General features: G+C 57.3%; 2 protein-coding genes across 2 annotated transcripts; one reads left to right on the forward strand and one right to left on the reverse strand.

Moving 5' to 3' along the window:
* Positions 1–1,383: 1,383 nt before the first annotated feature.
* On the forward strand, positions 1,384–7,518 carry NSUN5 (NOP2/Sun RNA methyltransferase 5). Its single transcript, XM_075564872.1, has 10 exons — positions 1,384–1,501; positions 1,614–1,736; positions 2,492–2,666; positions 2,751–2,859; positions 4,578–4,716; positions 4,825–4,940; positions 5,808–5,986; positions 6,163–6,373; positions 6,487–6,627; positions 6,713–7,518. The coding sequence occupies exons 1-10, from the start codon at positions 1,409–1,411 to the stop codon at positions 6,840–6,842; spliced, it is 1,416 nt and encodes a 471-aa protein (XP_075420987.1). The 5' UTR covers positions 1,384–1,408; the 3' UTR covers positions 6,843–7,518.
* An 852-nt stretch (positions 7,519–8,370) lies between these two features.
* Positions 8,371–26,406, reverse strand: LOC142462716 (nuclear envelope pore membrane protein POM 121C-like). The gene is made up of 13 exons (XM_075564871.1): positions 25,813–26,406; positions 23,985–24,200; positions 23,207–23,365; positions 20,843–20,923; positions 19,460–19,631; positions 14,804–14,895; positions 13,829–13,902; positions 13,429–13,553; positions 13,191–13,293; positions 12,818–13,000; positions 10,205–11,830; positions 8,984–9,106; positions 8,371–8,682 (listed from the first exon to the last, which is right to left on the reverse strand). Exons 1-13 carry the CDS (start codon positions 26,370–26,372, stop codon positions 8,585–8,587), a joined length of 3,612 nt encoding a protein of 1,203 aa, XP_075420986.1. The 5' UTR covers positions 26,373–26,406; the 3' UTR covers positions 8,371–8,584.
* Positions 26,407–26,707: the final 301 nt, after the last annotated feature.

Genomic DNA, 26,707 nt, shown 5'->3' on the forward strand with positions numbered 1-26,707 from the left:
ACTACCTGAAGCTCCCCTTGGATTACAAAAGTGCTCTGTTGCGTGAATTCTTTCAGCGTTGAGAAGCAAAAACTGAGGTAGAACACTCCAGAAACCTAACGTATTCCCTGTGCATGTTCAAACAGGGAGGACCCTGGGGCCACTCATTACAGAAGGGTCTTGGGGGGGATTGCTACATCAGATGGAGAATTTAGAGACTAGAAGCGCAGATCACAGAGTACCAAGAGGAAGGCAAGGCTTAGGTGCATCCTAAAGGGATAATGGTTCGGGGTTCCAAGACCATCAATCTTCATGGGAGCAGGCAGCTTCCTTTTCCTCCTGAGTGGCTAGTGGGTTTGAACTCCCAACCTTCGGGTTAGCAGCTGAGCTGGAATCCGGTAATATGGCCCTTCTAGATGGAATTCCTTCGGTGGGGTAGTAGCTGGGCTCTATGAGGATGGCTGTCATTCCATTTTGGAGGGTGTTCTCTGCTCTACTATTCCAACCATTCTGTATTGGAAGAAACTCAGCCAGAGTGTTCCTTAGAGGCAAGGATGGCAAGATTCCCTCTTACATCCTGTGGGCATACTGTCAGAAGAGGCCAGTCCCTGGAAAAAGGCATCATGTTTGGTAAAGTGGAGGCGTGGCCAAACAGTGGAAGGCGGCTGACAAGATGGATTGACACCGTGGCTGCACCCATGGGCACCGGCATAAGGATGACGGTCAGGGTGGCGCAGGGCCGTGCAGTATTCCGTTCTGTTGTGCAGAGATTTTTATTTTACGTTTGATGGGATTTGGGGGTACTCAAACCCACCGCCACGGAGTCGATGCTGACTCATGAGGATCCTATGGGACAAGGTGGAGCTGCCCCCCCACCCCCCGCCCCTGTGGCTGCCTCGTTTTAAGGGTCCTCACCATTCTTGCGAGTGGGCAAGTCTACCACATGGGACAAATCCTAACTCCACGTTTGTCATCCAGCCTGGGACCGCAAGGCATTGAGCCCCTTCCACGTGGTCTTGAGTCTCTATAGAAGTGTCTCAGGGGTTCTGTGACCTCATGTGGGTTGAATTGTCTCTGTCCTGTGTAAGACTTAACACAGGTGTCTCTATAAATTACATTTACATTCAGGGTCTCCTCTCTCCTAGAACAAGACTTAACCAAAAACCTTACACAAAAATGTATGTGGATCAGGGGGATCCCCCAGAACAGAAACCCCAAACCACACTAACATATTTCTTAAAAATCCCATCATTCGTAACTTTTGGTTTGGTGGGACAAAAAGGATTTAGGGAGTTTATTCGGGGAATACTGATCAAAGGTCCCAAAACGTGCTTTTCCGGCCCAGGAAGCGCGGGCGCGCGCTTTGCGACAGAACCGTAAAACACGCCGCGTTTTGCGGTCGGGCCGTAAAGCACGCGGCCAGGCCAACATGGCGCTGTACGGGGCCGCGGCCGCCGTGCTGGCGGGTGTCGAGAACCGCCAGGGCTCCATCAAGGGACTGGTGTACAGCAGCCGCTTCCAGGTAGCAGGGGTCCGAGGCGGCGCGGGGCGGGGGTGCAGGGTGCGGAGGCGCGGGCGGGCTCTGGGCTGGGCGCACCGACCCCGACTCAGGGTCCGCTTCCGGCCGCGCGCAGAACGTGAAGCAGCTGTACGCGTTGGTGTGCGAGACGCAGCGCTACTCGGCCGTGCTGGACGCCGTCATCGCCAGCGCGGGGCTCCTCCGCGCCGAGAAGAAGCTGCGGCCGCACGTGGCCAAGGTGAGGGGCGAGCCTCGGGGCGGGACTAGCGAGGCACCGCCCACCGAGAGGCACCGCCCACCTGGAGGCCCCGCCCACCCGCCGCCACTGCGCGTGGCTGAGCCGCTTGTGCCTCCCTTGCTGGCAGGTTGAACCCTTCAGCTGCTCCGCGAGACTGCTCCCGCAAAGCTTTACAAACCGCGGGATGCCCAGGGAACACTTCCACCCTGCCCCTCGCGTTACTGCGAGTCCCAAGTGATTCGTGGCAGCTGGTCTAAACTGCAAACGGGATCCCAGAGCGGCTCCTGGCTCTGGGACTTTTTAGTAGTTAGGAGCCCATACTTGGTGGCATACTTAGACTGGAGGACCCTGCTGCAGTGCGTGTGTGCGTGCACACAACCCCAAGTACCAAGTATGGAAGACACAAACAGAAAGGTGCTGTCCAGGAGGAAGAGGAGGGGTGGCGTGCCAGTTCCCATCCCGGATCTGCCCCCAGATGCATGTGTGATCCTTGATAAAGTAATTAGCTCATCTTAGTTCTAAAAAACACAAAACTACCCCCAAAAAATCCTGGCTCACAGCGACCGTATAGGATTGAGTCAACTGCCCCTGTGGGTTTTGAAAAGAAAGTCTTGCCTTTCTTCCCCAGAGCTGGCTTGTGGTTTCGAACTGTTGACCTTGCGGTTAACGGGCTAACACGTAACCACTGTGCCGCCAAGGTTCCTACTTTGGCTCTGAGGCTTTACTCTTCATCCCTCCCACTTCTTGGTCCCCAGGTACTCGTGTACGAGCTGCTGCTGGGACAGGGCTTTCAAAGGGGTGGGGGTCGCTGGAAGCCACTGCTGGCCCGGCACCAGGCAAGGCTCAAGGCCGAGTTGGCCCGGCTGAAGGTTCAGCGAGGGGTGAGCCGGAATGAGGACCTGTTGGAACTGGGATCCAATCCTGGGTCAGGTGAGCTGGGAAGTGTCCTGGGCTGGGGGCTAGCCATGGGGGTCCTCAGAGAGGAGGACCTTGCTGCTCACTGCTTGCTCGCAGCCCCCCAGATGCCTCGGTTTGTGCGGGTGAACACCCTCAAGACGTGCGTTGATGATGCCATTGATTACCTCAAGAGACAAGGCTTCTCGTACCAGGGACGGGCTTCCAGGTGAGTGTGACACCTGCCTGTGCGGCCTAGTCCAGGGGCGCCGTGGTGGTGGTGGGGGGTGGCACCCTGTGGGTTTGCTTCCTGTTTCCCAGCATAGTCTCCCTCTCCTAAGGCTGCTCTCCTCTCTGAAGTCTCATCCAAGCTCGTTCTGTCTTCTACCTCTACCCTGATGGATCCTGAGCCCCAGGCTGGAGTCCTCTGGCTCCTCCTCCCTCAGGTTCCCACGGGTCTCGCGGAAATCGTCGAGGCAGATGTCAAATTGCCGTCAGCATCTTCCTCCTTAGACTCTGCACCATCTGCGTAACCTCCGGCTACCACTCTTACCCTTCTGGGTGCCCGGAGCCGGAACCTGAGTCAGCTGGAGGCTGACCCCTTCTCCTCCTGTCCTCTCTCTCAGATCCACTCCTCCGTTCTCCTCTTGGCAGTACCTCGCTTGGGGCCCTCATCCCTTCCTGCTGGGCTTGGGCAAAGAATCCCGTCCTCCGGTCTCCCTACTTGCAGACGCCCTGGCTCCATCCAGCCCGGTGGTTGGCTGCAGAAAGCTTGAGAACCAGCTCTGATGCTGTCACTGCCCCGTGGCCACCCTCCCTGGGTTCTCAGTGCTGCTCCACCCACTCCCACGCCAGGCCCATCAGCTGGCACCATCCGCAGCTGCTCTCCACCCAGAATGCTCCTCCACCCTCCCTGGGACTGACGCCCACCCACCTGCTGCTTTGTCCTTCTATGACCCCAAGAAGTCACGTCTGGCTGCCCCCTCCCAACTGAAACCGGGCTCGTGGTGTCAAAGCTGACTCACAGTGCCCGCTCAGACAGAGCAGACGTGCCCCTCGGGGTTTCCACGACGGAAGCAGCTGCCACGTTTCTTCAGTGGGGCAGCCAGTAGGTTTACACCACCAAGCCCTTGGTTGGCAGCCCACTTACCTAGGCACCCCCAGGGCACCCAGCCCCCACACCCAATTTTCTTTCCTTCTCCTAGTCCCTTGGGACTCCAGGGCAGAGCTGTAGAGAATGGCTGTGCTTGGATTAGAGTCCCACTCTAAGGCCTGTTGTCGGACCCTCAGCCCCACACGTAGTGCCTTCTCCTTCCGGAGTCAGCTCCAGTCTTGCCTTCCCAGACGCCCCTCCTCCCTGGGCTCATCCACCGCCCGTGGCTGTGCTGTGGTCACGCTGGCTGCCGGTGCAGGCCACGCAGTCTTCTAAGTGTTTGTCCTCGCAGCAGCCATTGTAGAGACGTGTGCGCGCCAAGGGCTGGTCCCTTCCCTGGCCCAGCCTCCCCCCGCTCGGCAGTGGCTGAGGTGGGATGCTGAGCCCAGCCCATCGGGCTGGAGAAGCCATTTTCCTCACAGCTGACTACTGCCGCTGTCCTACCGCCCTGCTTCGTTTCTTCAAATCCAAGCTCAGGCCACCGAGTCGATGCCGACTCACAGCAAGCCTCTGGGACAGGGTAGGACTGTCCCTGGGCGCATCCGAGACCTGGAACTCTAGGGGAGCGGAGCACCCGTCTTTCTCCTCTGGGGTGGCTGGTGGCTCCCACCCGCTGACCTTGCTGTGTTAGCAGCCATCAAGCCACCAGGGGTTCTAAAAGCAGCTTAGAATAGGTGTTGCCACAGATCCACCGTGAAAGCGGCATGTGTCCCGTCCGTCTGTCCTGGAGGAATTGGGAACCGACCCCTGAGTTCTCGGTTCGTAACCCTTGCTCCTGCCCTCTCTCCGAGCAGCCTGGAAGACTTGAGGGCCCTCAAGGGAAAACACTTCCTGCTGGACCCCCTGCTGCCAGAGCTGCTGGTGTTCCCCCCGCACACGGACCTGCATGAGCACCCGCTGTACCAGGCCGGCCACCTCATCCTCCAAGACAAGGTGGGGAAGGCAGGCCGGTAGAAGAAGGGAGGCAGAGGCAGAGGCAGAGGCGTGGCAAGTCCTGGCTTGGGCTTAGGTCCACCCAACTGCTGTGCTCTGCTCTGCCAGGCCAGCTGCCTCCCAGCCATGCTGCTGGCCCCACCGCCGGGCGCCCATGTCATCGATGCGTGTGCTGCACCGGGCAACAAGACCAGCCACTTGGCTGCACTTCTCAAGAATCAAGGGTGAGTGCCGCCGCCGTGCAGGCTGGGAGGGGACCCTGGATAGTCCTGAGGACCAAAAGAAGCCACCTTCTTCAACGCCTCCTCCTCGGCCTCGGAAGTTCTCAGGGATGACCACACACACGGGGAAGAGTCCCCAGGGCAGGCATCTGACCGTGGACCGTGGGAACCATTTTAATAATTTTCCTGTGCCCTGGCTTCACGTTGCCTTACTGTGTAGGTCTGAGGGCTGGACAATTTAGGCACACGTGCTGCTGAAAGGAGCCCAGGTGGCTCTGCAGGTTAAGCGTTGGGCTGCTGACTGCAAGGCCAGCGGTTCAAGCCCACCAGCAGCTCCAAGGGAGAAAGATGAGGCTGTCTGCTCCAGGCGAGGTTAACAGCCTGAGAAATCCATGACTCCTCGTGCCCCTGCAGGATGGGGTAGAACTGCTCCTGTGAGTTTCTAACGCTTCGCAGGAGTAGAAAGCCTCCTGGGAGCAGCTGGTGGTTTCAGACTCCTGACCTTTCTGATCGCAGCCCCAGCTGAGCTGACCACTACGGCACCAGGGCTCCTTCAGGAATCCGACGCAGGGCAAACTCCAAGTTCACTGCCGTCAGTCGAATCTGACTCCCAGTAGCCCAGCAGGAGAGGGTAGAGCTGCTCCTGTGTGTTTCTAAGAGTGTCCTTCTCCACCGGAGGAGGAAGCCTCGTTTTTGCGGCCATAGAGCAGCGGGTGGGGTGGGGGTGGGTTTCCAGCGGTTGGTTAGCAGCCCACAAGCCTGCCAGGGCGCCTTAGGAGGGGCAGGACTTGTGAGTGTGTGTTCTCTCCGGGCCCCAGGCGGGTGACTCCTCTCCCCACTGTGGCTCACCTTGCCTCTCCCCACCCCTAGGAAGATCTTTGCCTTTGACTTGGATGCCAAGCGGCTGGCCTCAATGGCTACTCTGCTGTCCCGGGCAGGCGTCTCCTGCTGTGAGCTAGCCGAGAGAGACTTCCTGGCTGTCTCCCCGTCCGACCAGCGGTACCGCCAGGTCCAGTACATCCTGCTGGACCCCTCCTGCAGTGGCTCTGGTGAGAAGGGGGAGCAGCGGTTTAGCCAGGCCTAACCATTCTTGGATTGAGTTGGCCTTTCTAACGGTGCCCCCCGGCCAACACCGGCTCCTGGTGTGCTGTCTGGAAGATGGTATGGAGTTCAGCGTGGAGCCAGGCAGGCTGTGCAGCTTGGACAGTGCCTCTCTGCTCCACAGGTATGGTGGGCCGACAGCTGGAGGAGCCCGGAGCTGGCCTCCCCAGCAAGGAGCGCTTGCAGGCCCTGGCAGGGTTCCAGCAGCGAGCCCTGTGCCACGCACTCACCTTCCCCGCCCTGCAGCGCCTCGTCTACTCCACGTGCTCCCTGTGCCAGGAAGAGAACGAGGACGTGGTGCAAGAGGCTTTGCAGAAGAGCCTCGGGGCCTTCAGGTAGGCAGGTAGGGCCTGGGCCCATACTCAAGCACTAGGGCCTTCAGGTAGGGCTGGGCAGGCTGGTGGGAGGAGCCGCTCTCAACCAAAAGCCCATGCTGTCTCCTCTCCAGGCTCGTGCCTGTCCTGCCCTCCTGGCCACACCGAGGACTGGGCACCTTTCCAGGTGCCGAACACTGTCTCCGGGCGACCCCTGAGACCACGCTCACTGGAGGCTTCTTTGTTGCAGTCCTGGAACGGGTGGAGGTGTTGAGGTGAGGAAGGTGGGATCCTGCTCAGCTGATACCTGAGGTTCTGGGCGCATCTAACGGCGCCTTCCTCCTCCCTTCCCCCCACCAGCTCTACCTCTCCCACTGAGACACCAGAGCTGACACCAGAGCAGCCACGCACAGCAGCTTCAGCCCTCAAGAGGAAGAGAAAGCGGCGGCGGAAGCCAGTAGCCTGTGCCAGCGTGCAGCCTGGCATGTAACGCAGGCACAAGCGGCCAGTGGGAGACTGTTCCTGCCACAGGAGGCAATGCCTGCCCCGTCCTGTGGCCCCTCCCCATCCAGATGATGATGCCCACAGAAGGACAGCAGCACAGCACGGTCATGGTAGATCACAGCTTTTATTCATAATGACATAAGCAAGGGGGAAACCGCAGTCACTAAAAATTCCACCTAGATTCAACATGACCCACGTCTTTTGTCATGGGGAACCCCAGTCTCCCCGCCCACTGCGCGTGCACACACACACCACCACACACTCAGCCATACTAGGGTAAGCCTTTTCAGGGGGCAACTGTCCCCTCTGTGGAAGGCTAACTCCACCTCCCACTTGGTACAGGTAGAAATGGAATTTCTAGAACATTCCCCTCCTTGCCTAACAGCCCTCAGGGACTGGCGCTTCGGGCAGGCCCCTCTCCTTGGTTCTGTGCACGCAGGCACTGGGCTCTTAGTGGCCGAGGAGGGAGAACTATGGACACCAGTCACACGGCGTAAAATAAGAATGAAGTTGATCCCCGGGGCCCAGCAAGGCCACGTTCGTCCCACAGGACAACCAAATGCACGGCAGCTACTCCTCGTCGGGCTGGCCGCGGAACCAAGCTCGAAGGAATTTAAAAGGCCATTTAGCTTACATACAAAAATAAATTTTTATTTAGTTAAAAAATGTTTAAATAGTTTTTCTTTTAATTTAGACACACATCCACACTTCTTCCAAGGGCACGGCCACAAGGCTTGTGGGCCTGGGGTAGCTTTTGGAGCGAAGGAAGAAAGGGACCACGGGGCTATGACTGCAAGTAACTACGGACACTTCCTTCCCTCTGCTCTCCTGACACCGGGGCTGCCCTGTGGTGAGGCCAGGGAATGGGAAGCCTGTGGGAGGTCTCCCTGGCCCATCTGTACTGCCGGCCCCTAGAAGTTGGGGGTCAGTACTTGGAGCCAGGCGTGTCACCCCCCACATTCTACTCCCATCAGATAACCTCCACCAGGCTTGGCGTGCCCACCACATGCCATCACACGCACAACCCACTCCTGCCTCCACACTTGCTTCACCAAGAACAGCCGCACAGGACAGGTGCACACATGACCCCAGGCCTGCCCAGGCCCAAGGACACAGATGTGTGTGGAGGGGGGTGGTGAGGGGCAGGGAGCAGCCCTACCGGCTCCACAGCCGGAGGGCAATGGGGCCAGCATCCTCCTCTCGGAGGACGGCTCTCCCAGCCAGACCACCCGGCTAACAGTCTTGAGCCACTAAGCGCTTGGGCCCTGCTGGCAGAGACACAGGGCTCAGGCTCAGCAGGAGGGGGGTGCTGGAGCACCACCCACAGAGGCCTCGAGGGCAGCTAAGCTCCAGCTCCTGAGGACACAGGAAGGAGGGCACAGCAGCAAGATGGACAAACCGGCCTGGGCGGGAGGGGGCTGGACAGCTTAGGCCGGCCAGCTCCCCAGCAGGTGCTCCCGAGGTGGGCTGGGGCTGCTCAGACACTAAGGAGTCAAGAACGCAACGGCAGCATGTACAGACATCTCTTTAGTTCTCCAGCCTCATGGGGGACCAGGTTTAAGCAGAACACAGCTGTGCCCATCGTCCTGGTCCCTCCTCCCTCGACACCAGAGGAGACAGGGCCCAGGGGCAGCTTCTTGCTGCAGTAATAGAGGGGGCAGAGGTTTGCCCAGCAGGTGCTAGGTCCAGTTCAGGCAGGGATGGGGGAATAGGGACAAGGGACAAAGGTTATTTCTTGCGGGTGTGCTGCCTTCGGGCCTGCAGTCGCTGTCGCGCCCCTGGGGTCTTGGGTCCCGCACCAATGGAAAAGGAAGGGGCCGCCGATCCTGGAAAGATGCAACAAGACTCATCAGGGCACAGCCGCCCTCAACAGTGAGCACACAGAGTGTGCTGGGGTAGGCTGCCCTGCTGCAGCCGGGGCCCCCTCTTCTGGAGCCAGGAGGCACTGCTACAAATGGCAACTCGAAGCCCCCACAAAGCAGGCCAGGGGGGACTCAGATCAGCTGCAGGACGCGTCCCCTGCTTAGCAGCCAGGCGCCTCCGCCGGTAAGGCCGGGTGGGAAGTGGGTCCCCCCACCCTCCACAGTCGACAATCAGATCATACTGGTAACAGAACTTGCTGCTTACCAAAAGGTCCGATGGGAGCAAAGCCCTGGGCGGCTGTGGGGGCGGCCCCAAAGGAGAGGCCGCTGCCAGACGAGCCCACTCCTTGCGCAGGTGTGCTCTGCCCGAAGGTGGGCGTGGAAGTGCCTAGGAGGAGAGTACAGGGCGGAGGAGTTGAGGCCAGTGGGAGAGCACACAGCAGGGAACCGGGGTGGGAGATGTGCTCTGCAGAGAAAGCACTTCCGATCGATCAAAAGGATCCCCCCCAGGCCACCTGGGGGGCAGGGTCATGGCGGCCTAGGTTGGTTGGTTGCAAGTCCCCTTTCCTGGGTCTCTTTCTCCACTCACTGGGCCCCTCATCCCCAAACCAGAGGCCTCCAGCAAGTGGTCCCCAACTCTCCCCATGGCAACCCAGACAATTAGTGATTGTCAAGCTGCCTCCATCCCACCTGGACGCTGGCTGTGTCAACACTGCTTTCCCATCGGCCCTTCTAAATGGAGGAGGCTTGGCCTTCTCATGGGCTGCAGAAAATCCTGCTCCCTGGCGCTGCTTCCCAACCACCACCTTCCCAGGCCAGGCCAGCTGCCCTCATCAGTGCCAGGACCAAGGGTTGGAGCCCACTGGTGGCTCCATAGGAGGAAGGTGATACAGGGGCCAGTGCTGCCTGCCCTCTGGGGTCACCAACTTGATGGCAGGGAGTATATGACCTGCTTGCCACACCTCTGGTCACTGAGGACACCAGTCTCTGCCCCCACCCCTACCCCTTATACAGTCCAGTTCAAACAGCCCTGCAGGGTTTTCTACACCCCAACGCAACCTGGCTGGGGAAACCTTTCCCTGCCCTGACTCATCTCCCCCAAACTCCACACCCCACAATTTCCCCAAACACTAAGCGAAGCCCTGAAAGCCGCCAGGGGCTGAACTCCTGACGGCTAGCTGCCACTGGGTGAAGGGGCAAGGCCGCCCCACTTCACTCCCTTTTGACAGTGCTTTCTTTCCTGAAGAGGAGGTGCTTTCCGGAAGTTGATCAAATCAGAAATGGAATGGAGGTTTCCCCACTTTAGCACATCTCAGCCTGCCCAAGCACTCTTCCTCACTCTGCCCCCTCTGTTCCATCTAGCACCATGCTCCTGTCCTCAACCCCATGCCCAGACCCTTGTGAGTGTCAAGTTCCTTAGCCCACCTCAACCCCTCAAGGCTCTCCAGTCTATGCTGCCCTGGCTTCCCTGACGGCCTTGGCTCACCTCCAAAAACAGGCTTGCTGTCCGGTGTATTGGGCACGCTGAAGGCAAAGGGGGTACTCTGACTGGAGGTGCCCAGTGTGTTCTGACTCAAGGTGCCCCCAAAAGGTGCAGCAGTACTGGTGGTCCCGCTCTGTCCCACTCCGAAGTTGAATGCCCCAGGGGTGGTGCTGGTGCTTGGGGGTGCCACATTGATGCCAAAGCCCCCACTGCCAGCTGGTGCCACCGAGCCCCCAAATGCGAAGGGCGATGGAGTTGTGCTGCCAAACAGGGAGCTGCCGGCTCCACTGCTGGTGGTCTGGGTGGGGGTGCCAAAGCTCGTGGCCGTGGTGGTGGTGGTGGCCGCCGGGGCAGCCGCAGTGGCACCGAAGGAGAAGACGGCCGTGGCGCTGCCAAAGGCAGGCTGGGTGTTGGCAGGGGTGCCAAAGGTGGAGGCTGGGGGCTTCAGACCACCAAAGGCTACTGGTGTGGTACTTCCAAAGGCGGGCTGGCTGGGGCTGGGGGTTGCACCTGTAGCCGTGGCCGAGTTCCCAAAACTGAATGAGCTGCTGCCAAAGCTGGGGGCCAGGGTTGGCTTGGTGACCCCTGGCTGCTGTCCATCTGTGGCCCCAAATGGGGCCTGGGAGGTAGCTCCTGGGTACGAGGGGGGAGGGGGCTTGGTGCTGGCGCCAAAAGGAATGTTGAAGGCCGGGGTGGTGGTGACTGTCAGGGTGGGCTGGCTACTGGTTGTGGGGGCTGGCGTGGTGAGGCTGCTTCCGAAACCACTGAAGCCGGCAACAGTGCTGCCGCCGCTGCTGCTGCTGCCAGGGGCTGGCTGCCCGGCACTGGGGAGGGCCTGCCCAAAGGTGGTGGCTGTGGTTGAGGCGGGCACGGCAGGGGGCTTGCCAAACTGGAACATGGAACTCGTGGCCGGGGCAAAGCTGGCCCCAGGGGCAGGGGGTGCCCCAAATAGGAAAGGTTGGGAAGCGGAGGTGACGCTCGTTGCGACAGCCCCACCCTGGGGCCCCCCACTGCCGCTGAAGCTAAAGGTGGGCTTGGGAGCCTCGGCCGAGGGGGCAGTGGCTGCTGTGGAGGTGGAACTAGGCAAACTGGTTAAGAGAGGAGCAGCTGTTTGCTTGAAGGAAAAAGGTGTCGCCAGGGACCCCGAGGCTGGTGGCCCTGTGTTGCTGAAGATGTGCTTGAACGAGGGGGTCGAGGAGCTGGACGTGGCGGGGGGTGCCGAGCTGGAAGGTGGAGCAGTGGTGACGGAGGGGCTGGCGGACAGGGGGTTCTCCTCACTCTTAGGTGGGACCCCAAAAACGGGCTTGAACAAGGGAGACGCTGAAGAGGTCGGGGGAGCTGCAGGGGGGTTGGAAGTTGGGGTATTTAGCATTCCAAAGAGGATACTTGGCTTGGGGGTGGGGGATGAGGCAGGTGGGACAGGGGGTGGGGTGGATGTCTTAGCCTGGAGGCTCTGGGGCGACATGATGGTGTTGGAGGCTGGAACTGTGGACTCGGGAGTCAGCCTTGGGAACGCATCGGGGACTTTCAAGTCTGAAGAGGGTCCCGACTGTGAGGCCCTAGGAACGGCTGACAGGTTGGTTGTCGTCAGTGGTGACTGGGCCCCTGTGGTGGCCACTTCAGCAGATTCTGCAAGACAGAAAGCTTCACTGAGAACAGGACTTCTGAGCCCAGCAGCGTAATGCTGGTCAGTGTGAGGCCCTTCCCCGTGCCCAGCCTGGATACGACACCTATAGCACAGGCTGAATACCAATCCCAAACAAAACAAAAACTCAGTGCCCCCTCAGTGACCCTACAGGACAGGGTAGAACGGCCTCTGAGTTTCCGAGACAAACTATAGGAATAGGGAGCCCTGTCTTTCTCCCACACAGCGGAGGGTGGTTTCAAACTGGTGACTTGTGGTTAACAGCCCAACATGTAACAACTATGCCACCAGAGTTCCTTACCTCCAAAGCCTCTAGGTGCACTCTTCACAGACTACACACTCAATAACTGAATGCCCACGAGTCAGCTGCAACTCCTAGTAGCCCTCTTAGAGGGGAGACTGTTCCCTGGGGTTTCCAAGGCTGGAACGCTTTACAGCAGTACAGCCTCATCCTTCTCCCATTCAGCGGCTGGTGGATTTGAACTGCTGGCCATGCAGTGAACAGCCCAACATGCTAACCATGACTCAACCAGAGCTCCTTCCGCAGACCACGCTAGCCAGAGCACAGGGGCTGCACACAGGGACAAAGGAAGATGCCGTTCACCTGAACTTCGGTACTCGGCCCACAGGCTGTGGAGGGTGCCACGTTAGTGCTTGGCCCCAGGAGAGGCAGTCACAGCCAACAGACCCCTGGAAGCTCGTGGGAGGGTGGCATGGTCTCCTAGGGAGCACATTCATGTTTCTGAGGGAGCTCTGGGAAAGCAGACAGCCGTGCTGCTGCCGAGGACAGCGGGGTCGAGTTAATAGTCAAGGGTACGGCACCCAGACGAAGCTCCCGTGCCGTGTTCACCTGCCTTACAACAACGCAACTAGGGAGTCCCGCCACTTCTAGGTGCTCCCAGCTCGGCTTTGTTAGGTAAGCCAGGGCTGGTTCTGCTTGCAGCAACCCACAGGCTTCCTTCCCAACTCACCAGGCTGGGCTGGAGGGGCGTTTCCCAGAGGGCTCTGCATCTTCTTTAGGCTCTCCAGCAGCGGGTTTGAGCTTGTGGCTGGGAGTGTGGGCGCTGAGACGGCTGGCCCAGCAGCAGGCGTGGGGAACGTCAGAGGTGGCTGAGTGCCAGGTGTGTTCTCAGCAACAGGGCAGGGGGCAGCATCTGGAGGAAGGACGGAAGGAAGGCTGAGAGGACGGGGCCGCTCAGAGGGGCGCTGTAACTCCGGTTTGACCTGCATCTCAGGCACAAGAAAACCAGCACCGCTCCCTGGGCCCCTCCCACCGGAAGCCCTCTGTTAAGCAGCCCCCCAAGTAGAGGGTGTCCCTAAGTCAGCCTGTCGAATACCCCTCACCTGTCTTCTCCTCCAAGACCCTGTTGAACCACTGCAGCGAGGTCTTCTTCTCCAGGTCCAGGTCTTCGGCAGTGATGGTGTAGCCGAGCTGGGGCGGGGGAGGCTGCAGAGAAACCCAGGCATGCTGGGTCAGCCACAGGCGATGGCGCTCGTCTTCCCAGGACAACCCCTCCTCAGGGAGTGAGGACTCGGGGAGCTCTGAGCTGGGACAAGGGGGGGCAGGTAAACAAGCCCTTACCAAGGTCAGCTGGTCCCCTCGCCTGGAGGGCAGAAGCGGGGTCTTCCGTTTTCGCTGCCCCACGCTGCCTTGCGTGGGTGGGGAAGTCCACATGGCCTGCTTCTTCTGGGCGGCTGGATCTGCAACTGAGGAGAGCAGTGCCGGCTGGTTCCCACTGCCCTCGGTCCACAGGGAGGCTTTGCCTGCTCACCTGAGAGGGCCCCGGGAAGTGGTGCCTCCATCTTCCAAAGTCTGGGCTCCTGGGGTTGGGGGACTTCCAGCCGTCCAGAAGACAGAGCGAGAGAGAACCCACCACTTCCTGGACACCCTTCCCTGGGCCTCTCGGGGAGCGCTCATGCCAAGCTTCTCCCTGCACCCCCGGCCCCGTCCTCTCCCTCCCGTCAAAAGCTGCCCAGCTCACCGCTCTCCCCCTGGGCCTCCCTGTCCATGACCGGTGGAGGTGCAGCGCTGGGCTGATGACACGTCTCCTCTTCTCTGCAAGGGGGGGGGGATAAAGGGCAGAACTGAGCTCACTGGGGCGTCTTGGATAACTTGGTGGCCTCTCCTCAATGACCAATTGCCGCAAGTCAAGAACACCCAGGATCTCAGAGCTCAGTCTGTCTGGACACAACCAAAACAAACCCGGGGAAGACCATAAGGGCAGGCGGCTCATCAGAGCCACAGGAAGACCCTTACACATTAAAACAGTGGTTTTTACGCTGGAGCTAGAGCCCGCCAAGATCCTGGAGTCTTAAGATGTTGCTCTGACCGCCCCCCCAGGACTCAAACCCCTAGAGCAGTGGTGTGCAACCTTCCTCAGGCTGCACGCCCTCAGTATTCCTCACATGGTGGCAACCCCCAACCATAATATTATCTCTGCTGTCACTTCATAACTGTAATTGGTACTGCTATGAACCGTCATGTAAATATCTGCTACGCAGGATGTATTTTCACTGTTACAAATTAAACATAATTAAAGCATAGTGATGAATCACAAAACAATGCAATTATATATTGTAAAATATTTACGGTATGTCTTTTCCTGGTCTTAGGTGACCCCCGGGAAAGGGTCATTCGACCCCCAAAGGGGTCTCGACCCAGAGGTTGAGAACCACTGCCCTAGAGGCTTAAGCAGGAGACAACAGGAACCAAGCCTGCGGAGGTGACGGCCGGGGCCCGAGGAACGGTGTCAGCGGCACCGACCATGCAGGTCTGAGCTGCCGGAGAACCACCGGAAAGGGGTGCTTCACGAGCTTTCTCCCAGACGCAGATTCCTTCGTCTCTCCAGATGAGAGCAGCAAAATGCCCCGGAGCCCAGCCCAGTCAACTTCTCTCCTTTGCCAGCACCCCACCAGCCCCGTCCAGCACACTGCAGCTGGGTAAGAATGCGGGTCACCTGCTCTTCTTGGCTGGCCGCTCCGGGGTCTGTGAGCGGGAGGAGGCTGGGCTCGAGAGGGGCGACGAGCTGGGACCACTTCTCTTCCATGGCTGAAAGGCAAACAGAGTCCCAGCGCACACCTGAAAAACAGCCGCCGACCCTCCCCAATGCTGAGCTTCTCTCGTCGTCACCGCCCAGAAACGTAAACCCCAGACCCACCACCATCTGGTCAATTCTGACACATGACCCTGGGTCTCTGAGACGGTAAACTCCAACCCCCACCCATGTTCTGAGAGTTCTTACAGATGTGACAGCAACCCACAGTTCAATCAGATCAGGTATGATTGTGCCATTTTCAAAACATTGTTTCATTTTGCACTTTGGTATCAGCTCCCCTTCACCCCCCCCCCCAAGAGCCCTTGTTATAACAATATAGTATTCCTATCCCCCCCCCCCCCAGTGTCTCACACCATCCAATGTGTCCCTGCACTTGTCCTTCTGCTACCCGTGCCTCTAGAGAGGGGTTACAGTCACCCCCGCCCCTCCAGCTCTTTCTATCAGTGCTCCACTACATGCACCGAGTGACCTTAGTTATACACATGAGCCTATGCAGGCCTAACGGGACCGATGACATCAACTAAAACCAAAACAGCAGGGGAGGGCGCATTAAAGAGCTAGCGGAGAGTTATGTGCGTCAGCAGTGCTGCACTGCACCCTGCATGGACCATCACTTCCACGCCGCCCGTCTTGAGGGCCCGCCAAAGCTGTGACTCTCGGTGGGAGTAGAGAGCCTCCTCGTCCTCCTGCTGGTAGTCTCAAACGGCTGACTTTTCTGTTAGCAGCTCCATGCTTAACCTGCTGTGCCACAGAGCTCTTCACTGCAGTTTCCTTTAAAGTGGTTAAAAGGCATTGTTTGTAAAAAAAAGACCCATGAAGAGAAAGTCAACTGACTGCTGGTATGAAGGGTGCGGGTGGGGTGTGTGTGCACAGAATGCTAGCCCACAGCAGAGCAGGAACAAAGTGTTGGCGCAGAAGCCCATTCTAGAGAAACGACCAACGAAATGAAGGACTTGTTCCAGGGAAGGGAAGTCCGAGTTCGGTTTCAGGTTCACTAAGCTTTCAGACCAGTGGGATGAATCTTGATGAACTCAGGGTAAGCCTGAGAGAAGGCAGGAAGGAGACAAAGAGCCCCAGCTGAGCCCCACCGTGGGCTCCTCTTCTCGTCGGGGACACCGACCCGCCAGTCCCAAGATCAACCCTGGACAAAAACGGACCAAGCAAAGTGTCCAGTAGTCTTGACCACCAAGCCCACCGCCCACGCGGATGCCGTGGGACTCTGAGCCCCTGTAGAGAGTGTTTGAGACCACAAACCTGGCGGAAGCAGAGGCCTCATCTCCCTCCTCAAGAGCACCTAGGTTTGAACTACGAAGCCCAGTACTTACCACCAGGGCTGCCCATGTCCAAACTCACTACTGCCGACACAGAGACGTGGGCAGAGCAGGGCTGTTCCAGGTGGCTGAGCCTAAGCCTCTGGGGAGCAGGTCTTTCAGCCGGGGACAGCTGGGAGGGGGGGCTCAAACCAGAGATCCCCCAGGCAGCAGCCTCAAAGTGAACATTTGGGGCTCAGGGCCTTTCAGTGCATGGGGCCCAACAAGCACCTCAGGCTTTTGACCAAGATCCCACAAGGCTCCCTGCCAGGGTAGAGGGCAAATCTGCCGGCTCCGAGGACCGGAAACATTTCATTGGGACTGGGCAGAGGGCACCGGCGCCAGCCTCCTTGACTGCCCGAAACAACAACAGTCTCTCTGGACAGGCACTACAACCCGGAAACTCAATGCGGTGTGATATTTGTTCTGTGCACAAAATGCACACAAGCCCCCTCCGCCCCCAACTGTAAGCCTTAAGCTAAACCAGCTTCCAGAAGGTTTGAGATTTTTGCCATGGCTTTTGGGTAGGCAACGCTTCCCAAGTGCACAGTATCAGCAACACACTACAGAAAGCTTTTTAAGAGGCAAACGGACAAGCCAGAGAGAACAGCACTCGAGCGTGTGAGCGTGTGGACAAAGGGCTTGTATCTAGGGAGTGGCAACAAACTTACACAGATTAGAAGAGTCCACACTGGAAGCCGCTGACAGCCAGCCTCTGCCTCAAGCTCAGCAGTCAGTGAGTGAGTGAGTGAGTGAGTGAGTGAGTGAGTGAGTGAGTGAGTGAGTGGACAGAGAGAGAGGCACTAAAAACCTGTGAGATGCCACTGCAAACAAGCCAGGACGGCGTTACACAGAGGTGGGCACTGCCCAATGGCAGTTGTGAAGAACAGAAAGTGTGTAGACGGAACCATTCACTCCCAGCACGTGGAACAAACACAGGCCATTTCACACCCATCGACGTGCAGGAGAGGCACTCCCGCAGAAACGCCCACCACGCTCAGGGGTGATAGAGGTGCACTGCGCAGGTCGACAACCGGGGGCTGCTTGGCTACTTCTCACAGCCCAACAGAACCCCTCAACTGTGGCTTCCTCCAGCAACTGGGAGGGAGTCTGGCTTTGGGAAGTGGATTGACTTCACCCAGGTAGTGGCTGCCTGGAGTTGCTGATCACCTAGAGTTTGTGTTTTTCTGGGCATTATCCTGTCCTTTAAAAAGAAAACGTTTCTAAGAGGTCGGTCTCATACACATGTAGTGGAGAGGATAGAGCAGCAAGGTAGAGATGGCAGGGTCCCATCGTGTACCGGTGCACACAATAACAATGGCCAATGAGCACCTATGGGATACCCAAAGAGCCCTGGTGGCATAGTGGTTACTTGTTGCACTGAATTGCAAGGTTAGCAGCTCGAAACCAACAGCCTCCCCCCTGGAGAAAGATGAGGTTTTTTACTATAGGGTTTTACAGTCTCAGAAACCGACAGGGGCAGCTCCACCGTGTCCTACAGGGTTCTATGCATCACAATGGCAAAGACAGACAGAGTAGAGAGAAGAGTGCAGGGGGCTTAATGGCGACCAGCCTCCTCCTTTCTCCCTGGAGGCGGGCCACACACTCTCTCTGCTTCACCTTCCTGCAGAGAAACCACTGAGCCACACTGATGGCAGCTGGAGCTCTGGAGCTGGGCACAATGCCCCTGGAACTAAGAACTTTACACCCACCGGCCTGCCATCTTCCTGTGTGCTGAGGGATTTACGGACCAATATCAGACTTACAGACTCCTCTAGACTGGGCGAAGATGTTTTCTTGACGTATAATTACTCTCTGATATATAAAGGTTTTCCTTATACATATATGGGTGTTCCTGGGTTTGTTGCTCTAATCAACCTGGCCTAACACACTGGCTAATTGATCTCACGAGCATTATTCTGGGTGCACCACAGGATGCAGGAAACCGGCAACATTAAGAACAGGATGGATCCTACATCGTCCTGCACCGGGCTTTTCTGCACAATTTTGAGACCATTTCACAGTGGTACCTAGTAAACTGCCTTCATCTTTTTAACCCCTACCTCGGAGTTTAGGACACTCTAATTTCATTATGCCACCAGGCTCCCAGGATACTTTGGTAAGATCCTGCTAGACTGAAATAGCAGCTACAACCACTCGCCTTGTCTGTGTCACTGTACTGAACCATCCAAACCAAACCCCACTGCCCCCAGCTCTGACTCAGCGAGTGACAACCGTTTCTGAGAGTGTGTCTTCCCGGGAGCCAAGGCCCTCCTCTTTCTCCTGGGCAGTGACTGGGGGGTGACTCAGCGGCCTGTTCAAGAACAGCCCACCAGCTACTCACAGTATAAAATCACACGTGAACGCGCAGAAGTGTAACATTGGTAAGTGGGGCCCTGCTGTCCCTCTAGAAGAACCTGTTCACCGATACTCCCAGCAGCCCTGCTCGAGCAGACCGCACCCTCTTGTTCACCTGGCATACGCTTCCCCAATACAGGAAGAAGTCTTGAAAACGGGCTACCACCAGTAGCTCTTCAGAAAAAAGGGGCTGAAGACATGAACCAGTTCAAACCAAAACCCGAGCTCACCGCCATCGAGTCAGTTCTGACAGCGGCCCTGTAACTCCAAAAATCCCAACTCACTCCAGGGAGACAATGCCAACTCAAAACGCTCCTAACGGGCAGGGCAGGACTGCCCCTGTGAGTACCTGGGACTCTTTACTAGATCAGAAAGCCCATCTTTCTGCCTTGGAGCAGCCAGTGGTTTTGAACTGCTGACCGTATGGATTGCAGCCCAACAGACAAGCACTGTCACCACGGCTCTTCCCAGCCGCCCTATAGGGCAGATTAAAACTGCCCCTGTGCGTTCCTACAACTGTAAATAAAGTAAAAAGCCTCATCTTTCTCCCACAGAGCAGTGGTTTCGAACTGCTCACCTTCTGACTCACAACCCAGTGCCTAACCGCTTTGCTAGTCTTCGTGGGGAAAGCACTGGGAAGCCCTTGAGAAGCAGACCCAGGTTTCTCATGCAGCTGCCTTCGTGATAACACAAGGCAGCAGCAGCCGCAGCACCGACCGGCTGTTCCTCCCTTGTCCTCTTGCTGCAGCACCGCCCTCTGCCTTCCAGTGGGCTTCTCTAACTACACGGGCGGGGGCTAACATTCAAGGGCTGCCATCCCTGCTTGGCACAGAGACGAGCCCAGGATCAGTGAAGGCCGGTGGAGAGACCCCCCAGCCCACCACCACACCTGGGAGAAGCCCCGAGTCGAGCTATAGGAACTGGCGATGGCGTTGCGGCTCGAGCTGGGGACGCCGCCTGCATACGTGTTCGTCAAGGAGCTCCCGGACGAGGTCCGGGACCGCTTCGTCAGGTGGTCATCGGAGCCCTGGGGGTGGAAGCCTCTCTTCAGAGACCCAGGTCTAGAAAAGGGAGAAGGGCAGGCAGTCAGCTCTGTGAAGGCTTCATCCCAGCTGGTCCCGGCCCTTCACAGACAGGGGTGTGCTCGCTAACTTGTCAACAGCAGGCCCCGGGGCACTGGACGCCAGGGAGGGAAAGCCAATGATCTGAAGAGTAAACACATCAATCCCGGTCTCAGAAAAAGCCACCGCTCGATGGGACAGCAAACGCCTCAGGGGGATGGATGTGAGGACAGGAGAGGAGAGGCTCTCTAAGGGACACCAGGAAGGAAGTGCTCGGAAGTGGCATGTGTGGTCACTACAGTGATGGCAGGACCGGTCTTACCGGTCTCTTGAGTGTGCACTTCAATGTCTCTGTGGGGGGGGAGGTGGTGGTGCTCAGTTTGCAGGAAGATGCCATTGTCTTTTTAAAGAGAACATCTTGTTACAGTCTTAAACAGGACAAGGTGAGACAAAAAAACAAAACATCCAGGTGGGGAGACCACCAACATGGGTCATAGGGCCCCAAGGTCTGCTGTGATATACAACTTTAGAAGGGACACTGGAGGTTTAAGAAAAATGGGTTGCGTTTGCTGGCACCTGGCAGATCAAAACATCATCGTTGCAAGTGGGATTACCGGGAGCGGGGACGGGCCATGATGGGGAGGTACACATTGTGGTCAACAGAGGAGCTTGCAGGACTGGTCCAGGGACCTCCACTCAGCCTCGGAGCATGGCTCAAGTTCATGCGACCGCCATGGAGGACACACCCAGGCAAGCCCCGAAGGAGTACTGCCCCTCCCCGGGCTGATCAGATGGGAGGGGGGGGTGTTATGCCTGTCCACAGTACTCTAGAATCTCAGTATCTCCCTATCCCAGGCTCCCACTGGTTTTCTGAAGTCCCCTTGCATTCAACAGTCTTTAGATAGCTCAGAGGAACTGTTTCTGCCCCAAGCTCAATACCACAGAAACAGCCTACACACCTTTCCTCAAGCAGTCATCCAGCCTCTATAACATGCAGAGACCCACCGTCTTAAAGGGAATCAGGAGTGGCTCGTGGTTAGGTTACGCACAACACCCCTCACTGACTTCCAAGGTTTAAGATGGAACGCACATCAACAAAGCCAGCCACGCAGAAGCAGAGAGGAAAATCGAAAGGGACACACTCTGGGAATATTCCCACCTCCTTCCCCCACGAGTGGACACCCACCTCGTCCTGCTGGACTCACACTTACTTGGGCACAAAAGCAGCAGGGACGCCGTTGGCCACCAGGGGCTCGAAGGCTGAGTGTCCGCTCCCGCTGCTGTCGTGGCGCCTGAGGAAAAGGCAGTGAAAGGAACTGCTAGGCCTCGGAGCTCCTGCTCATGTTTCTTTGATGCCGCCTCCAGGAGCCCTGATGGCACAGCGGGCCACCAGCTGCTCCAAGGGAGAGAGGGGGCTTCCTACTCCCAGGAGGAGTTCCCGCCGGTCTGAGACACCCACGGGGCAGTTCTCCCATCCTACAGGATCACCAAGAGTCCAAACAGAGTCTGGTTCTTGGTAGTACTCTCGCTAAGGAGTGTGTATGTGTCGCATGCCAGAAAAGGGTTGCTTCCCATCCCTAAGCATTCCCAATAGGACATCTCACCCACGATGATCCTTAAAAAGGACAGTATGAACTATTCCAGGGCCCTGCACGCTATTCAAGTATTTACTTGCAAACTGCACTCGGAAGTGCTACCCACGTGTTTGACATCCCACTACCCACAAACTGAAAAGAAAAAAAAAAGATGAGTTAGGGTCCCGCCAGAGACCAGTCTGCCAAGTCTGCCAGGGTAGAGAGGGGGTGGTGGGGATGGGGACTCGTGATAGGACAAAAAGTCCTATGCTAAGTACACAGAATCAAACACTGAACCCCTGCTCTCCCCAGTCGAGAGAAAGGAGCTTCCTGGAGAAGACGAGAGACCCACTGGGACCCTCAGAAGAGCTGCCGCCTCTGCGTCCCCACCATCATCCCCCTGCCGGTACGTCTCCACATCAACTGCTCACCAGCAGTACCTCCAGTCACCATTCCCTAGAGCACCTAAAGTATCAAACCAACTACAAACACCTACCTCTCCGCCATCGAGCCGATTCTGACTCGCAGCCATCCTACAGAGCAGCGAGAACTGCCCCGTGGGTTTCTGAGATGAAATCTTTACCAGCGTAGAAAGCCTTCCTTGTCTTTCTCCAGAGAAGCAGCTGACCTTGGGTTAGCGGCCCAAAGCAGGACCCACTATGCCATTAGGCCACCTTCACTACCAGATACATTACAAAAAATGTTTAAAGATTACAACAAGAAAAGGGCAAAAGTCCTAGGTAAAGAAAACAAGATGCTAGTCCCACAGGCCACAAGCAGGTGACCAAGAACAGCGTTCAAGGCCATCAATTGGAGTCTGATGCAGAGCAACTCTGTATGACAGGGAGAGATGGCCCCGGGCGTCTCTGAGACTGTCATTCTGCATGGGAGTCAACAGCCTCATCCTTCTTCCTCGGAGCCGCCGGAGGTTTCCAACTGCTGACCTTACATCAGCATTCCATGTAACCACCACACCATCAGGGCTCCTGTCACACAGCACACTCCCATCTCTAGCCTTCTACTCAGTTCTGTTCTCTGTAGTACCAAGGGGCTGCCAGCTAGGACAAACCGGTCCCGGTAATTAGGCCAGTGGATTATTTTCCAGATGTGGGGGGTCCATTCTCGCCCCTTGTTCACCACCCTGTTATTTATATCCTGCTCTGTAGTGCCCCCAACCCCTCACAGGCTATAATCTCCTGGTTTATTTTACTGTTTCTTCATTATGTCTCTCTCGAAGGTCTTCTGCAGCAAGTGTAGGGACGCTGGTGCCCTGTTCTACACACAGTACACAGACCAGACCTTGGTGTGGAGTAAGCGGGGTGCTCAGCAGACATTTGTGGAGTTAAAAAAGCAAGCTGAATCCTGAACTGACTTCTTGGAAAGCCCTAAGTGGTTCTGTACCCCAACTAGCTGCTTCAGCCTCCTCTCTTAATTCGGGAAGCAGACTCTTGGCTGTGTCTCCAATAAGCGAGGGGCCGCAGTGGCTCAGGAGGCAGGCCGGGACAAAGACGGCCGTTATGTCGTGGGGCGGCCATCGGCATCACCAATTCCAGCGACTGCTGACCGGAAAACCCATCTGCTCTGCAAACTCACCCGTATACCAAATGGTCAAAGTGGTTTGAGTCTCATTACTGAATAAATCCACCGTGTTCTCCCCTTCCCTTCTCCCAGGCATTCCCTCGAGAACACAGATGGCTTTCCCACTGGGAGTTGGCCGGACAAAGGAATAATCCAAGACTGTAACGGGGAGACTCGGAGCAGGCCTCTCTCAAAAACATCACCTCACCCGCCGCAAGCAAAGGCGAGATGCTGATACAGTTACTACTCATTGGCATCGCTCTTGTCAGCCTAGAGAGAGGAGGCCACACCATATACTTTCCCTGCGCACCCGGGAATGAACCAGCACCCATGGCTTTGTTTGCAGGCTCCAGATTTCTCCAACCATAGCACTGGGGAACGGTCCTTCAACGAAGGCCCAGAAATGCACAGGAGGCTGGTCACCTTCGTTTGTTTTCCTGTCCATCCGGGAAGAGTTGGTCGTCCTCCTCCACCGTCCTCTTCTTCCTCTCCTTCAGGGCACTGAGCACCACCTCTTTTGCACATGGGTCTGGAACGTTCCCTGATGGCGTGGACAGGGTGGAGCTGATGATCTGCTCGGGTCTGCAATGTAACACAAGACTCTGGAGTTAACACACACACACACACACACACACACACACACACACACACAGAGCCCCTTAATGTTATCAAGTTGATGTCGACTCAAAGTGACCTTATAGGTCAGGGTAGAACTGGCCCCTGTGGGCTTTCGAGACAACTTATGGGAGTAGAAAGCCCCATCTTCACCCGAGGAGGGCTACTGGTTTCGAACTGCTGACCTTGCAGTTAGCAGCCCAATGTGTAACCACTATGCGACACTTCCATAAGCAAATCAGTAGAAAATCGTAACTGAGCATTGCAAGCAGAGAGAATTTACACCACCATAGAAACTGGCCTTGGAATTTGAAAGCTACAGTTGGAGAGCAAAAAACAAAAACGGGAAAAAAGGTTCAATTATAAGAATTTGGGATTTTTAATCATTCAAACGAAAACTTAGGTATCTTTCTGCTTTCTGTTGGTCAGAGGCCTAACCACAGAAAGTTCGATGGCTAGAATTCAGGGATTCTTTTCCTACGTGAGTCATTACTTCACCTTTCTGCTTTAGAGGTGCCATAGGACCGACTAGGGAAGACCAAAGTGGACAGAGAAGGAACGTGTCCTCGCAGCAGCTGATACTCACCCTGGGGACCGGATTGATTTGCTGTCCGGAGGGGCGATCCGCACTGTCACCGGGCTGCACACCATCTTGGAATTCCGAGGCGACAGCACCGTTTTCTTGTGATAACCGTTCCAGCACACTGTGGGAAGGGCCCCCAGCAAGGAGTACTGGGCCTGCTGGATCGGGTACCGTCTTCGAGGTGTTACCACCAACCGACTGGGGAAAGTCCCACAGTCCCTGCACAGACGGGGAGACACACCAGAAATTCAGCAGAGGAGCAAAGGAGCGTTAGAAAGCTAACCCAGCTAGAGGATGTACACTGGTGCAGATAGGAGCTGGAGGCACAGGGAATCCGGGGTGGATGATACCTTCAGACCAGGGGTGTGAGGGGCGATGCTGGGAGGATAGAGGGTGAGTGGGTTGGAAAGGGGGAACCGATTACAAGGATCTACATGTGACCTCCTCCCTGGGGGACGGACAACAGAGAAGGGGGTGAAGGAAGATGCCGGATAGGTCAAGATAGGACAAAATAACAATCTATAAATTATCAAGGGCTCATGAGGGTGGGGGGAGCGGGGAGGGAGGGGAAAAAAGAGGACTTGATGCAAAGGGCTTAAGTGGAGAGCAAACGCTTTGAAAATTATTAGGGCAAAGAACGTACAGATGTGCTTTACACAATTGATGTATATGGATGGATTGTGATAAGAGTTGTATGAGCCCCTAATAAAATGTTAAAAAAAGAAAGAAAGAAAGAAAGAAAAGAAAGCTAACCCAGCTAGACCGCCACATGGTACGGACGAGCTTTTGACCCGGAGCTTGAGGTGCTGCCCTTTATAATGGCAGCTTCTCCCACTCCATCAGGACAGAGAGTGGCAGCTGTCTGACAGCTGCCTCCACAGTGGGCTTCAACAGTCTGTGCTGGGGGGAGGGGGAAGCGGAAACCCTGCCCCCGCAATGGAATGAGAGGTGGGCACCCAGGAAGGAGCTGACCAAGAATTCTTGGGCCTTTTCTATGGTCTCTGCTCAAACATCAGAAATGGGACACCCAAAACATTCTTAACCTGTTTCCACATCTCAACAGTCACCTTCTGAAGTATACTGATCAGGAGCCTAACAGTCACCAAACTGTCATGCTCTCCTGCATCACTCGGCTATTGGGATTCAATGAAGCGCTTTCTTTAATTGGATCATCTTTGTCCATCATCAATTCTTTAGAACAACCGTTTTTTTGAAATCTGCTGCAAGGGTCTCTCTCCAGGGTCCAGAGGCAACAATATAACAGACTGGGTGACTTAAAAGAGACCCCAGCGGCTTGGTGGTTACACGTTGGGCTGTGATCTCCCAGGTCTGCAGTTGTGGGGAGACAGAGAGGCTTCCTCACCCTGTGAAGCTACAACCTTGGAAACTCACACGGGCAGCTGTCCTGTCCTATAGGATCGCTAGGAGCTGGCACAGACCCCATGGCAGTTGAGTCCCCGACCCAACACAACGCCCTTGCGTTCTCAGTGACCCTCCAGAAGCGACAGACTGCTGGCTCTCCAGTGCTTCCTTTGTAAATCTTCAACCAGCCGGACCGCCTCACCAACCGCCACTTTTGGACGGAGGCCGAGCGCTTAAGCACTGTGTCCCCGGGCTCAATCGATACCGCACTGAAATGCTGGCCATTTTAAGGACTTGGGGGGGCGGGGACGGGGGGAAAGGGGCTGGCCTTGTGTCCCATCATTTCATGCCATGGGCTGCCACACCCAGAAAGTCTATCCCAAGGGCAAAAGCCACACTTTGGGCTACACAGTAACAAACTGAAAATGATCGAAATTCGGTCCCCAAAGGAAAGCGAGCGCAGGATTACCTGGAGGGGAGCCACCTTGAAGAGCGGAGGAGAGGCGTCGGGGGCGAGGGCTGGGCCGGGAGGGCGCGATGACGGACCGCGGGCGGCGAGGGCCAGGCGGCGGGGCGGCGGGGGGGCCTCTCGCGCAGGTCCCGGCCCTCCGGGGCAGGGAGAGGCTGCGGAGGGCCCGGCTTGCCCAGGTAACTGCCCATGAGCAGCAGCTCGGCGGGGTCGGGTCCTTCGAGCAGGGTCCTCGGCTCTAGCAGACTTCCGTTCGCGGCCGACTTGGCCGGCGGCGACGTGAAGAGGGGTCGCTGCCGCCGGGCGTTCCGGGCCAGCGAGGAAAAGGCGCGCGAAGCTCGGGGCGCGGGGCTCAGTCCCCACCAGGCCGCGGTGGCCCCTAGCGCCAGCCAGGCCAGCGCCGCCGCCGCCGGCACCAGGTAGAGCACGAGGCCCACGAGCGACAGGCCCAGGAGCACGGCGCCGGCCGGGCCGCCGCAGCCCCCTCCCCGGCCGTCCCGGCCGCTCGCTATCGGCCGCCGCCGCTCGCCTCCTCCGGCCGCCCCAGCCGCCGGAGACATCGCGGCTCCGCGCCGCGGAGAAGACTTAAATATCCCAGCGTGCACCGCGCCACGCGCCGCGTCACCGCGCTCTGCTGCGTCACGGCGCACGCGCACGCGCCCGCGAGGGGCGACGCCATTGCTTGGCAACGCGGGAGCCCGGGGCCCGCTTCGACCGGCGCGCTTGAGCTGCGGAACCTGGGCGGCCGAGCCTTCTGGTTTCTCCCGGGTCCTTTGGCGCAGCACCGCCCAGAGGTGGTCCCGGGGGAGGAATGCTGTCGGGAAAGGCCTCGTCCAATTCCTAATGCGTGTCTTTGCACGTTGATTCTCCACCCTGAGGTTTTCTACGGGCCTCC

The sequence above is a fragment of the Tenrec ecaudatus genome, chromosome 12 (assembly GCF_050624435.1).
Source record: "Tenrec ecaudatus isolate mTenEca1 chromosome 12, mTenEca1.hap1, whole genome shotgun sequence".
NCBI classification, from domain to species: domain Eukaryota; kingdom Metazoa; phylum Chordata; class Mammalia; order Afrosoricida; family Tenrecidae; genus Tenrec; species Tenrec ecaudatus.

Coding starts and splice junctions, on each gene's coding strand:
- NSUN5 (XM_075564872.1), top strand. CDS start 1,409: ATGGCGCTGTACGGGGCCGCGGCCGCCGTGCTGGCGGGTGTCGAGAAC. Junction 1,737..2,491: donor TGCGGCCGCACGTGGCCAAG/GTGAGGGGCGAG, acceptor CTTGGTCCCCAG/GTACTCGTGTACGAGCTGCT. Junction 4,941..5,807: donor GCACTTCTCAAGAATCAAGG/GTGAGTGCCGCC, acceptor CCCCACCCCTAG/GAAGATCTTTGCCTTTGACT.
- LOC142462716 (XM_075564871.1), bottom strand. CDS start 26,372: ATGTCTCCGGCGGCTGGGGCGGCCGGAGGAGGCGAGCGGCGGCGGCCG. Junction 23,366..23,984: donor AAATCAATCCGGTCCCCAGG/GTGAGTATCAGC, acceptor GTTACATTGCAG/ACCCGAGCAGATCATCAGCT. Junction 13,001..13,190: donor GGTCTTGGAGGAGAAGACAG/GTGAGGGGTATT, acceptor TCCTTCCTCCAG/ATGCTGCCCCCTGCCCTGTT.